The sequence below is a fragment of the Antechinus flavipes genome, chromosome 6 (assembly GCF_016432865.1).
Source record: "Antechinus flavipes isolate AdamAnt ecotype Samford, QLD, Australia chromosome 6, AdamAnt_v2, whole genome shotgun sequence".
NCBI lineage: Eukaryota > Metazoa > Chordata > Mammalia > Dasyuromorphia > Dasyuridae > Antechinus > Antechinus flavipes.
In genome coordinates, this window is record NC_067403.1 from 25,809,152 (window position 1) to 25,824,270 (window position 15,119).

Consider the following 15,119-nt stretch of genomic DNA (forward strand, 5'->3'; position numbering starts at 1 on the left):
TGTGATCTCTGAAAAGTCTGAGATATGCAGAACATCTTAAAAAACAAATATTCGATTCCCTGAGATTCTGAGACACTGTACCCAGCATGATCAAAATAAATTTTTAAACACCCAAAATACAATCTTCATGGAGAGCAAACCTCCTTTGACACATGAGGAGAGGAAAAAATAGCAGCAACATCAAAAATCTGCTTGTGGTGCTAAGGAAAACCTGAGCAGTCCTGGAGAGAGTTAATTGGAGCTTTCTTCCAAATATTTTTCAAGTGTCTTAGATTGGATCTTTCCATGGGGAGAAAAGGAAAGAGAGAAAGGTGATCCTTATTTATCTCCCAAAAAACCCCAACAAACTATATTTTTACATATGTATATATGTATGTATACATATATGTATGTATATAAGAGTGAGATATTGATATTGTACACAGATATACACATTTTTGTGTATAAGTATATAGCCAATATTTTTAGATATAGTATGTGGATATATAAGTATGTATGTTATGATATTTTAGATGGATATATATGCACATATATATAATATATATTTATTATGAGTGTGTATATGTGCATATGTATGTATATGTCTGATTTTTAGATAGATACATGTTTTGTATATATATATGTGTATATATATATATATATATATACACAAAGATGTATGTGTGTGTTTAGATGGATATGTATGTATTTGTCTGATAGTTTTAGATAGCATTATATAATATACATATAAAGATATATATTATGTGTGTATATAATGTAAATATTTATGGATGTATATGTTCAGCATTTTAGATAGAAATATATAGTGCATATAAAGATATAGGTTATCTATGTATTTTTTTTATGTCCAATATTTTTAGATGGACAAGAGCATTGATGAAAATGTGATAAAACGGATGGATGGAAGGGAGAATAAATGAAAATGAGATAAAATATAATCAATACAATGGGAAATTCTACCTCAACATGTTGGTCAGTTGAGGGTACAGTAGGATGCCATCTTAGAGTCAGGAGGACTCATCTTCATGGGTTCCAATCTAGTCTCAGACACTTACCAGCCAGGAAAGTCACTTAACTCTGTTCGCCTCAATTTCCTCTAGTCTCTCCTGAGTAAATCCCAAATGGAGTCATCAAGAGTTAGACAATTATGTCCAATTATGAAGAATAGCTCCTTCCACATAAGGCTGAGTAAAAGAAGCACCACCATATGGGTCATCTCATCAGAGAAGCTACATAAAAGAAATTAAACTGCTCGTTTTATTCCCCAGATAAAACTATAAATTATTTCCTTTCCTTATCACCGACACATCTGTAAATGAAAATTTGAAAACCACATCTACCTAATTAGCTTGATCATACCTTATTTAATTCTTCTTTGGTAAGGAAGGCCAAAAGGGTTTTTCTGAATCGTCCTTCTTTATACTTCTGAGTAATAAAAAGTTTTCTTTCTTCTACTGGAGCATCTATCTGTAATTCTTTATCTTTTTGAAGATTTCCTGCCCAAAAGTCATTTGCCCTTTTGTTTCCAATAACAATAAAAAGCTGGAAGAAAAAATATTAGACAGACAGAAATATGATTAATAAAATAAATTTACAGATTTTAATTTTGTCAAAAGGGTTAAAAACTGGTTGGTTCTGTTGCTTTGAGGGGATTATTTGATTTTTGTGTGTGTATGTGTGGGCTGAGAAGAAAAGTATCAATTGAAAGAAAATAGACTAGAATTACAAACCAGTAAGTTATCTAAGATAAATATAAACACATGGACATCCACTTTTTTCTTATATTTTTTTTTGCATTGATGAAGCCAATCTGTCTAACATAAGAAGGAAAACTGTCCATTAGTTTAAAAAAAAAAAAATCCTTACAATGCATATCTCTGATGAAGATTTACTATCTAAGAAATACAGGAAAATAACACACATATATAAAATTAAGAGCTATTCTCCAAATAAATGTATTCAAATGCTATGAATAAACAGCTTAAAAAAAAAACTGCAAACAATTAAAGAACACAGAAAAGAATTCTTCAAATCTTTAATAAAATAAATACAAATTAAAATAAAACTGAACTTCCACCTGAAATTAGTAATTATTACAAAAACTGAAATAGTAAATGTTGGAGGGGCATTGAAAAAACAGACACACTAAAAAACTACTGAAAATCTGAACTAGTCCAACTATTTTACAATTGGGGATTGTGCTCAAAAAGTAACTATGATGTCCATATTCTTTGATCTAAAAAAATCTCATTGCTAGGCATATTCCCTAAATAAGATAAAAAAACAAAGTTTCTATTTATACCAAATATTTACAAAACCACTTGTGGCAGAGTTCAGTCATTGGTTCAATGTAATTGTCCATCCATGGTTTGAGGAATGGTTGTTCTTGTGGTAGAATATGGTGTATCAGCTTGGAAAAAACCATTGAAACACTCTGGACCTCTCCAAATAAGGAGAATGGAGGAGTCCCAGGTTTAGAATTAGGGATGTAAGGCCCTCTCAGTACCATCCATGATCATATTTACTATTATATTTATATTTAATAACACAGAAGTTATTTTTAAAGGTGTGTGTCTATATCTAAACATACTGTTAAAGAGTTACATTAATCATATCACATAATACTGTTATATACTGTATTATATTACATACATTTCACTTCTTAAAAGGTTCTAATTTTTAAAGTTAGTATTTTGCCAAAAAATTACTGAACCATTTGACACATTATTCAACCTTTTTATATAGGTATTTTTTATCCCATTATCCATTTGCCTTTGTTGGTTAGGCTGAAATACATTTGTGGACCATACCTCAATGAGTTCATTGCTCCAAATGCTGGCATCCATTTTTAGACTACGAACTTTTGAATCTTTTGGTCCTAAAGATCTGTGTTGTCCTAAATAATTAAAAAAAAAAAAAGATATCAATACAAGTTTTCAACTTATGCATTTTTTGTTTAAAGTGGCCCTTTAAATGAAAACAAAACAAAACAAAACAAAACCTTTCTTGCCAATATCTTACAAATTCTATTGGAATCAATAAACATCAACTAAGCCTGCAATGTATAAGATATTGTTCGAGTAAAAGAGTGTCTCTGTTTTCTTGTCTTTTAGGAATTTTCATTCTAATTTCTGTGATGTACACATACATAATCATGAATCAAGTAAGAATGGAATAGGCAAAAGTTTGAAGGACATGAAATTTACAAAATTTACATTTATATTTAATTTATTAATATTTAAATTTTTTTATTTAGTATATTTAAAGAGAAAACATTTTGGAGATGGTTTCACAAAGGAAGTAACATTGGAAAGGAGAGAAAAATTCTAAAATGCTGAGATCGAGGCAATCTATATTCCAGGGACGGTTGACGACCAACATGAATTCATGGAAACAGGAGACAGACAAATACCAAGTTTGCAGAATAGGCAGTAACTTAGATTGGCCAGAAGATTGAGTACACAAAGGGGAATAATGTTAAATGAGGTTGGAAAGGCAAATTAAAGCCAGTTTAAAACTTAAAACGTCAGGCCAAAGAAGTTTGAAAAAAAAAAATTCAGTAACTAAGGAGCTCCAAATGGAGGCAGAAGAGGAGGTTCAGATCCCTGTCATATCCGCCAATATTGCATGCCTCCTGTTACGTTCATCCCCCAAAGGATAAGCAACAGAGACGACTCCTAGCTATTTGCTCCGTTTCTCCAGGCAAAGGGAAACTCGTTGCTCATGTGTCATTCACACAGCATCCTTGTGGAGTTGCTCAGGGACACCGACTGAAGATTTCCGACATATCTGACATGTCAAGTCCAGCCTTCCGGCCTCTGTTCCATATTTTAGTAAGGAGAGCGTCAAGCTGGAACTTGGCCACAGATGGTAATGAGGATGAGGACAAGATTTAAAGTTCTCCACATGAGGCTCAGAAGAAAATAGGAAGTTTTCTAGCCTGGAGAATAAAGTACTCAGGTTACATGAACTCTATTTTCAAGTATCTTAGGGACTGAAATGGAGAAGAGGGAGTGGACTTTTACTTGGCAGCTAAGGACAGAACTGGGAAAAATGTGCTGGAATTACAGGGAGGTAGATTTTCGTTTAATGTGAGAAAAAATAATTCTAATAATTATAATTGCCTAAAGGTGGGATGCACACTTTCAAAGGTGATAAAGTCACTAAGAAGGGATTTAACAACTGTTGTTAAGGGGACTTCTAGGCGGGTACAAACTGGACTTATAAATTATAGATTTTTAATACTTATAAATTAGACCCCCACAGTTGCCTTTTTGTTCTGAGAATTGTTACAATTCTATAAAATTAGTAAACATGAGCTTAGAATGTACATATAGTCTCTCGCATCTTTATAGTTTTCTAAAACAGCATCCTTTTTGGAAGACAATGAAAAACTGCATATAAATTTAAGATCCGTGCCTAAAATAAGGAAAATAAAGCCTGATCGTTGGAAATTGTCATTTTAAAAAAGTCCACCACTGGATGAGCTGGTGAGAAATGTGCACCCGTGCTTACAGCGTTTCCCCGCTCACTAAATCACATCCCAGGAAGGCTTGCAATCACCATCACCCTCAGCTGGGGAAGCCGCCGCTGGGCAGAGCAAAGGGCTGGCCGCCCAGCAGCCCACTCCCCTGGGCCGGCCGCACAGCTCACCATTAATTACCTGCGCACTTCTTACAAATGACAACACAGAGATTGATGGATGCCCAGTCAGGATCGGGCGCTTTGCAATCAGCACAGTTCTTGTTTGACTCATTGAACCAAATCTTCTCAGCTACTTCATAATCCGAGAGAGTTTCTGCGATCGATTGCTGCACGGCTTCAATCCACTCTTGCTTCTCTTTTTCCGACTCGGCTGTAAAGCTGAAACAATTGACTTTTCTGTCTTATTGATCTCCATTGTAAAGGCCAATTAAGCAGAGGGTATGGTTTGCATAGTCATTGCATCCAAAGATGGAACCACAGTTGAAAAATCTGCCCTCCATACAAATTTAAGAGTGATGGAGGATTCATTTCTAATCCACTTTCACTTGGAAATATCCAATTGTACTTCTCAAAATGAATTAAGGGCTATTTTCCTTTCTATTCTTTTGGCTTTATGTATCATAAAAGCAAATAGTCATAAAAATCTCCCCTCACCACAGTGCTACTCTTACCTTAGTACATCACAGGCTCGGATGAAAGACTGAAAACTTCCCAAGTGGTAGAGGAAGAATACTCAAAAAAGGCTGGGAGAAGTTTCAGGTCTGTAACTCGATCCTCAATTCACAAAGCACCTGCTAGCCACGCAGTTTAGCTTTAAACTAAGCTAATAATGATCATCACGTTGCACTTCAGAAGTGGCCATTTAAAACTTAAAAACTAAAAATGAAGTTAAGGATCAAATGGGTTTGAGAAACTTTTAGAAATACCAGAGTTTCTCAGGATGACTGTTCCCTAGAGTTGACTTATAAAATCATCAATGGCAGCTAGGTACAGTGAAGTAGAAACCAGAAAAACCTGATTTCTAATACTGCCTTAAACATTTACTGCCTCTGTGGCCTGGTCAAGTCCCATTACTTCTCCCAATCCCATTTTTTCTCATCAGTAGAAAAGTAATAATAAGAGGCTTATAGTGAAGATAAAATAAAATATGAAAAATACTTTTTGTAAGTTTTAAAGCAATGTATACATACTACCTATTATCCAAATCAGAAGAAAATTCACAGATATTAATTTTTTTTTTTACTTCTGTCTGCTCAGCAAACCCAATAGCTCAGTCCATTAAAAATGCGACCTTATACTAGATATGCCTCTCTAAAGGTTTATAAAATTTGAGTTTTCTCCTCAAAATATATGTTATATTTTTGAGAATTCACAGAGGCCTAATAAATGCTATACCATCCCTGGAAATAAAGCACTGGTTTGTGAGGCTAGTATTTTCTTTCTGAGAAGTTGGAGAACTTACAATCACCAAGATATTCATAACTGCGGGTCCTACACAGGAACAGGTAGGACTGGAATCTGTGTTTCCAAACTAAACTGTGATTCTGTCTCCAGCTACTTACTTTTAAATTGCAAAGACTAAATTCTCTATTCATGAGGCAATGACTTACATTTCTTGGTGCAAATAAAACAATAACTTTTAAACAGAGTAACAAAAATCTCCAATCAATTATATTAAAAATTCCTTTTATGATTTATTATATGATCAGGGGCCTGTAACAATTAAAATCTGTTCAAGCCTTAGAACTAACACGTGGACTTGCAATAAATAAATGTTTTAAATTTAGTTCAAAAATTATCAACTGAGTATCCTTATGTGGATTATATGGAGCTATACATTTTCTGGCTTCAAAATAGTTAAAATCTTATTTGGGAAATAACTTTTTTTTTTTTTTGGAAATAGACACTAAAGCAAAATGAAAATGAATGGTAAAATGGGCTTAGTGCAATATTTTTAGGATCTGGTATATATTTTGGGTAACTCTCCTTAATGATATAGATAGTTGAGAGTTTAGAACACTGTTACCCTTTTCCCCCAAAATAACCATCCCTTGGTGGTCATCGAGCTACCAAGGAGATAAAACAAATTGAGGATAACAAATGCTAAAAAAGTCTTGAATGTGAAAACTATACAGAAAAATTTTTGTCTGGAAAAAAAAATATATATATACACATACATACACTTTATATACAGATCTTGTAGAAAGGTTTGGATTTAGAGAGGCAAAAAAAAATTTCATTACATTGTAAGTAAAGGAATAAGTCTTGAATAAATTGTGGGCACTTTTCATATGGAATTGAATCACTTATGCATGTTTTGCCTGAAAAAAATAATGAACTCTTTCTAAGTCTAATCTTAATATGTATAATAGGATAGGAAGAACAAAATTATTGTTATTCAGTTGTTTCGGTCTTCTCTATGTGATCCCATCTAGGGTTTTCTTAGCAAAGATGCTGCAGTATTTTGCCATTTCTCCAGCTCATTTGACAAATAAGAAACTACAACAGGGTTGAGTGGGCTTGTACAGGGTCATATAGCTAATAAATAAGAGAGGCTAAATTTGAACTCAAGTTTTCCTTATTACAATGTACCATCTGCTGCCCTAACAGAAAGCTGCCCTTAGACAAAAATGATGAGTTATAGATTTCGTTGGACTATTTGATTTTCTAAAACTATTTTGGAAGGCATTTATTTGCAAACCTCTATGGAAAAAAGATAAGTCACTATAAATAATTTCATTGTCCAACTAGTCAATTTTAAATACAAGCCCAATAACTTAAAATTTAGAGACTTAAGTTTACCAGAAGCACTAAAATATTCCAAAACTTCAAATCTTACCTAAAACTTCTGTAGGGAGTGATTATTTCAAAAGATTGTTTTACAGTCCGATCCACGTGTTTCACATTGGCTAAATTCATAGGAATTACTGTAATACCAAGTCCACTCTTAAAATCCTAGTGTGGAAAATAAAAACAAAAAATTTTAAAATGCATATTTTTAAAAACATAATTATTTTATAAAAGACTAAAAAAAACCAACGTTTTAGAAGTCATACTGATTGAATACAAATCAATTTTTAAAAAGTTAGTATGAAAGATTTTCTTTTCTTCCCCCACAGTTATTTTTGTTATTCTCAAAACCGCATGATATTCTCAGATTTACTGGTTGAATGTTAATGATTTATGATTTGCTTACTCTCAAGTGGAAGATAAGCTGACCAGAATGTAGTTTCTAAGGGTAATATATTTTCTCTGTTTTTAAAGGTGGGCATGATTACAAAAACTTATAAAAGCATTAACTTTGATCCAAAACATTTGGGGAAAAATCCTGCATTTATTCATGCATTCTGGGTAGAAGCATTATTCATTTTAAGATATAAACAATAACATGCTCTCTTGCTATATATTTCTCTTTCCATTTTTAAATTCCCCCAAAATTGTGGTCATTCGTGGAAGTATCTTCCCTAGAAAATATCTGCGTTACTAGTGCTGGCTGCTATTAAAACATCTTATTTTGGCTATTATGATTTTGTAAAATACTAGTGTCCCAAAAAAGTCTTAATGCATTCTTAAGCTTCAATTACCTCAAAAACATAAATGCTACAAAGTTATGGGGAAAGAAGACTGAACAGTTAAATGCAAAAACTTTAAGATACTGATCTTTCTAATTAAAATTCAACATCACCACTCATGTGTTATATATAACCCTAATTAGTTTTCAACTTTTGTTAAGATTTTCTTCAGTTGCTGATAAATGATGGAAAGGGTTGACTTTCTAATCCTATCCTTTAGATCATCCAAAGAACCAAGTTTTGATTTGTGGACCACACTTTTAATTTGATCTCACACAAAAAAAAAAAAAAAAAAAAAAAAAATGTTAATAAAGATAAATTAAATAATTGAAAGGGCCTGCCATCCTAAAGAAAGACAATACCTAGAATGCACAGAATGAAAAAAAATATTCTAATAATAGCAGAAAAGATTAATTTAACAGAAATCTTTGAATAGCTTTTTAAAAGTTTAACTCTAATTTACAGTAACTAAATGTCTGGATTTTTCATCTAAGTAAAATATAAAACGGTATTAACTTCCATATCTAAATGGACCATTTGCTTATATACATACTATAAACTTTTTATTTTCCTTGTTGAAATATAAATTTAATGAATTATTATTAACATATACAATCATTTTAATTATTCCATATAGAAAATAACTAATGATTCAGAAAACATTCAAATAAAAATTACTGTGAGAAAGATATTTTTATTTTTCATTCTAAAACCATCAGTTAAAAAGATGACTGCTCTAAGAAGAAATGAGGAGCCGGTATTATCATACAAAGATTTATATGAACAAATAACTACTTAGAGCATTTAAATGGCTGGCAACTTCACATTCACTTTCAGAGAACAAATGTGAAAATATGTGACATTGTCTCTTGGAGAAAAACAGAAAGATTCAAAAACCATCAGATGATGTGCACAACAAATGAACAGCTTTTTTCCATGTTTACCCTTCACTACCACATTCATATATCTGCTATTCCAGATATGAATCGCTTGCTTCCAGATAAGTAGTTAAAAGAAGTGTATTGTTTTTTATTCAAAAAATAATGACACAGAATTTTAAATATTCTCCCGCCCTTTTTCTTCTTAAAATAATTTTTTCAAGGAAATGACAATGATACTCAATCATGGTTTGTGTGCTTACTTTCAAATGTTTTCTTCCTTAAGTTTTTAGGCGAGATTTCAATGGTTACAGAACCATCAAAAGATCTAGGATCCCTACTCTAGCAATGCAAATCCAGGTCCCATTTTAATCAATAGTAAGTAATTTAGGCTTTAAAATGTGGAAGAATCATAAAATCATGGAATTTCAAAGATGGATGGACATCAGTTTAGTCCAAGCCCCCGCCTATATACACACACAAATACTCTGACACAATCAACAAGTGGTCTACCTAGAATCTGAGTGAAGAGCTCCAGGGAAGGGAGATGACTCACTCTTTGAGAAAGACCACAACTGAGGGTTAAAATTGCCATAAAGATATGTCATGGGGCTATCCTGATGATCTATTGGAAGGAAGTTTTTTCTGTCCAGGATAGTTCCCAACATCCCTTTAAAACCTCAATAACTCAGACACAGGATGTTCCTGAGACCTGACAATCCCCCAACTCAGAGCAAGTCCTTGGGACCATCTCCAAAAGGGAACAAGGAAGACCCCAGGAAGTTATACTCAACATGTACTCGTGAGCTAGAGTTTTTCTTTAAGTAAAATGGGCCTCCAACCTTGCAATACTGCCAGAAGCAGTTTATTACATGCCTCGATAGCTCTAAAAGAAATTTTCTCCCTTATATCAAGGACTAATTGTCCTTTTTACAACTTTCAGCTCTCTGAGTTGAACCTATCTAATCCCGCTACCATGTAACAGCCCCAAAGCTCTTCAAAAACGTTAAGATAGCTATCACAACTGCCATATTCTGCATCTTCATGCAGAAGTTAAAAATTTCATTAACTCTTTTACAAATTTGAAAATAACTCCTGTGATTCTTGGTGAACAGTATGTTCCCATATAATTAGATAGTGAAAAAGCTTTGAAGACCACTGTAAGAGAAATAAATTTGTTCTCAATGATCTCTGAACAAAAGACTTATCCTTCATACTTGAAGAAGTCTCTATTAATGTCATTGGATCATAGAGACATGCTCTAAATAATATCCTTTATGAATATGTAGTAGAGTGGATGAATGGATTTAAGGTATTCGGTCTGATAAAGTGCCTAAAAAACTATAGGCAGAGATTTGCAATACTGCACAGGAGGCAACAACAACACATACACACATACACAAAGGGGAAAAAGGAGCAAGAAAGTAAAATGGCTCTCTGATGGGGTTTCACAAATAAATAGCTGAGAAAAAAAGGAAAAATAAAAGAGAAAGGGAAAGATAAACCCAACTGAATTCAGAATTCCATGGCTCTCAAGGAGAGAAGAAGGAAGGAGTTTATTTTTATTGTATTGTTTTTTGTTTATGTTTTTGTTTTTTAAATAATGAAACCCCATGGTTTTTCCTTTTGGTTCTGATTTTTCTCTCCCAACTTGATTACAAAGCAATGTGTATTAAAAATAAATCAATAAATGAATGAATGATAATTAATGAATGAATCAGAAATAAATAAGCAACTTCCCTCTCCCCCCCAAAAAAAATATAAAAGATCAGAATGGAAAAGACAAGAGATCTCTTTAAAACAACTAAGAATATCAGGGGAATATTTCATGCAAAAGTGGGCATGATAAAAGACAAAAATGATAGGAACTTAAAAGAAGTACAAAAAAATTAAGAAGTGGTAAATATATGCAGAAGAACGAGATTTTAACATCACCAATAATCCATGCCAGTGTGCTTACAGCCAGATCTACAGCCAGACATTCTACAGAATGGTTAAGTGGGCCTTAGGAAGAAGTGTTAAAAGTGAAGCTGGTGGAGGTAACAGATTTCTAGCTGAGCTATTTAAAATCCTAAAAGATAATGCTGTTAAAATGCTGTATTCAATATGCCTGGAAATTTGGAAAACTCAACAGTGGCTAATGAATTGGGGGAAAAAAAAAGTTTACATCCCAATCCTAAAAAAGAATAACGCTAAAGATGATTCAAATTACATCTTGCCCACCAATGGACATCACTTAAAATTCTGCAAGACTTCAGCAATATGTGAATTGACAGTTACCAGAAGGGTAGACTTGTTTTCAAAGAGGCAGAAGAACTGGAGACCAAATTGCCAAATTGTTCAGTGGACTATGGAATAATCAAGGAGAGCAAATCACTTAATATTTAGAGAAGTCAGATTATACTTTGGAAGGACAAGTACGGAAGCTGAAGCTTAAATATTTTGGCCATATAATAAACAGACAGAATTCACTGGGAAAAAAAAAAAACCCTTATGTTGAGAAACACCGGAGACAAAAGGGAAAAGAGATGGCAAAGAATGAGATGAAGAGAGAAGTGTTATGGAAATATTGAAGAGGAGCTTAAATGGACTTTGGTGGGAAATGGTAGAGAATGAAAAATTTAAGTGCTTTGTTTCATGTGATCACAATGAGACAGACCCAACTGAACAACTACTAATCAGTACTAAGGGAAGACATTCATCGGAATTTTCAAACCCTTCCCTTGCTGTGATCATGTATTGTGATCATGATCATGTCATCAATACTTGATATTGGTCTTTTCTGTTCAACAGATTTCCTCATGGCCAAAGAATGAATCTGAAACCCTAGTTAAAAGCCAAATACAATAAGATCCCTATGATTATTCATATTAAAGTCTTTTATGGAAAAAATAGTTCTTTTCAGATAAATGAGATTGTATTCCACTGTCATAAATCTGGTGATAGGATTCAAGACCAAAAAAGGATCTCTTAAACTTCGGACAAAAAAGTTCCAAAAGGCTGACTTAAAAGCCTCATTTTTATAAACCTGTTAGAAACTATAAACAAAAAACAGCTACTTAAAAAAAAAAATCAGAATACTGACAGTTTTTTTTTTTTTCCAAAATTTGCACACTCCCAGCTCTCTAAGTTGTTGAAGGCCAGTGATAGGCAAAAAAGATTAGGGGTGTTCCAATGGTCTCAGAAGAAAAGTAGGAAAGATGAGGAGATAATGATGCAAAAAAGATTTCACACAGACAGGAGGGAAAGCTTCCTAATAACTTCAAAAGAAGAGTACTGGGAGTAAAAGGAGGTTTCTTTCCTCTGTAGCAAGAAGCGTTCAAGCAGAGATTGGATGACTTATTTATCGATGCTGTTATAAAAGAGATTTCCATTCAAGTGTGCGTTAGAGTAAAAGTTTTGGGAGGTTTCTTCAAGTTTTTAAGTTCTGTGAGCCATATGGATGCTAGAAAAAAAAATATATATATATACAAAAACTGCATATAGGATCTCTCAATCAACACCTTTTCATTTTCATATCAATTAGTTCCATTTCCTAGTTCTTTATTATTATACCAAGAATATTTGTGCTAATTTTTCATAATGTGTACAAAGGAATCATTAGTCACATTCAAATTATGAAACAAAATTAGTTATACCAAGAAACCTGACTGAATAATTTCATATAGACAACTAAAGCCAAAATTAATTTAGGAAAGTATTTGAAAAATTAATCCTGGGAAATGCTTTAGATTAGAAATGCCTTACATTAAATGCATACTGGCAAAACTATGAAATCCCCCCAAATAAAATGTTCTACTGTCTGGGAACAACAAATAAAGCTATTAAGCCAACACTTGTTTCCACATCATTTAGGTTCAAAGAATCCAAGATCTTGCTGAATATTAAGAAATATTTGTGACTACATATTTATAAATGCTTCTTTGCAAATAAATGGGCAAAAAGGGATTTCAGGAAGCATTTTATAAGCTTTATCAAAATTATTTGCATTTTTCTACTTTCTAAGATTTGATCTTTTTATGCAAGTTTAATTCAGAGAAGCTTAAAAGTTTCATGAGCCAACATGAAAAATATTAGTAGAAATTCATACACACAGCCTTGGAAAAGTTGTTTTCATGTATACATATTAGATCGAAAAAATATATAATATATAACACAAATATTAAATTATAAAAGCAGCTATTTCAAGACAAGACTGGCCATCATTTAACTTATTTAATTATCCTCAATAAATATGAAAATAACTGAATTTGACCATCTAATATTTTCTTATTTCAGTTTTAAAATGACAAGATATTATTTATAAAGTTTCAAATAGAATTTATATGTATGGAAGAACTGCACATATTTAGCATATATTGGATTACTTGCTGTCTAAGGTAGAGGCTGAGGGGAAGGGAAGGAGAAAAATTAATATACAAGATTTTGCAGGGGTGGCTGTTGAAAATTATTCATGTATTTTTAAAATAAAAAAAAATAGAATTTATTTTCACCCACCAAAAGAGACTAAAATTAGAAGAATATTTTTAACAGAAACTAAGATTTTTAAAAATAATTCTGGAATCATTGTTGTAATATGGAAGCCACCTGCCAGTGGCTGCTGGAGATCTAATTCAGATCTGTAGAATGGATCTCTTCTTGTGAGAAGATGATACAAGGAGACTGAGAGGCAGTTGCATTGTCTGACCTCTCTCCTCCTCCCTCTGCCTTCAATTTATTTCAAGACATTTTATACCAACAGGCCCATTTGAAATCAACTGATGGATTTTGTTATTTTCAAAAAATCTTGTCCAAATGAGAATTGAACCCTTTTCTAATAGACGATATTTGCATTGAAAAAATTCATAAATTTTTGTTCTCTCAGTGAATACCTGCTATGTATATCACTAATGTAATTAACCATGAATTTTTTATTTTTAATAAACAAAAAAAGACAAAAGAAAGATATCAAATAGCAGGAGATTGGACTCTGGACCTAAAACTGTAACTAGTTTATGTTACAAGTATATGGAATTCTGTTTTCTCATCTAAAAAATGAGGAGTTTGGACTATATAGATGTTAATGTCCCAACAAACAATGATCATCTATGAAATCAACACAGTATTATTTTCCCTCAAGAAAAAGATGATATAGGCAGACCTATATTATATATGTATAGGCAAAAAATAACATTGCATTGCAAACCTTTTATAGAGAGGTTTTTATATTTCAGGCTTTGTGCACAAAATGCTTAAAGACTAAATCATTCTTAGCATGTACTAATATATTCTCTGAAACATTGCTACTGTGCATACAGCATTATTGGAAATGTCTTTGTCAATTTTTAAAAGATTCTGAGTTCTAAATAGGGTTTATACATAGAATTTATTTTCATACCTAAATTTTAACTAAGGTATCTAATTTATTCATGATGGCAAAGCTCTTTACATACAATCTTCATGACAACATCTAGGGAAAGATTTCTTTGTGTAAGGTTAAAAAGCAATATAATAAATATCATTGGTAACACCTTATAATACACTATGCTTTCTAAACTTCCACTTATATATCAAATGTTTTTATATTCAAGGGGTCTTCAAAATCATGATACAAGCTTACAAGCAATAAAATTTAGCGAAAATCCATTTAGATTTATCAAGTTAATGCAAAAACATTTATGATGAGAAATAAAAATGAATACTTCATTTTCATAAAGATAAAAAATCCATCTCATTTATTGAAATTTTCAATGTATTCTTGAAAATGCCAAATGCCAGATTTCGGTGCCAGGGATGTTAGAACCCATTGCTCAAACATTTGTTATAAACAGATGTGACTCTGGGCTCCAGGAATTACCAGATTTAGAGCTTGGCCAGACCATGAGAACTCGGGGCACCCCCTCCAATCTGCTGCTTCCACAAGGTATCCCTAACCCTTCATATGTGTTAAATCACTAAATGTGTTTCAAAGTACAAAATTAGAAGGCAAAGGAGAACGGAAACAGTCTAATTAATAGCTCTAGCACTTGAGTGTCATCTGAGGTGCTAAGAAATCCCTTTACCCAATTTCCTCTCTGATGTAAGTCTCATTTCAGTTTCCGTAAGAGAAAACCTAAAAGCTAGAGTATCAGCAACCACATGGCATCAGCAGCCTAACTGGGATGAAGCCTTTTCCAGAGACAGTCTGAGCTCCTTATGGTTCAAG

General features: G+C 32.7%; 1 protein-coding gene across 1 annotated transcript in view; it reads right to left on the reverse strand.

Moving 5' to 3' along the window:
* The window catches only part of ARAP2 (ArfGAP with RhoGAP domain, ankyrin repeat and PH domain 2), a 220,798-nt gene that overhangs the window by 113,498 nt on the left and 92,181 nt on the right, over positions 1-15,119 (reverse strand). Inside the window, exons 12-15 of the mRNA XM_051967002.1 lie at positions 7,325-7,440; positions 4,664-4,863; positions 2,811-2,896; positions 1,360-1,542 (exon numbers count right to left, since the gene is read on the reverse strand). Of these exons, the coding sequence (XP_051822962.1) occupies positions 1,360-1,542; positions 2,811-2,896; positions 4,664-4,863; positions 7,325-7,440 (585 nt within the window). The remainder of the gene's footprint in view (positions 1-1,359; positions 1,543-2,810; positions 2,897-4,663; positions 4,864-7,324; positions 7,441-15,119) is intronic.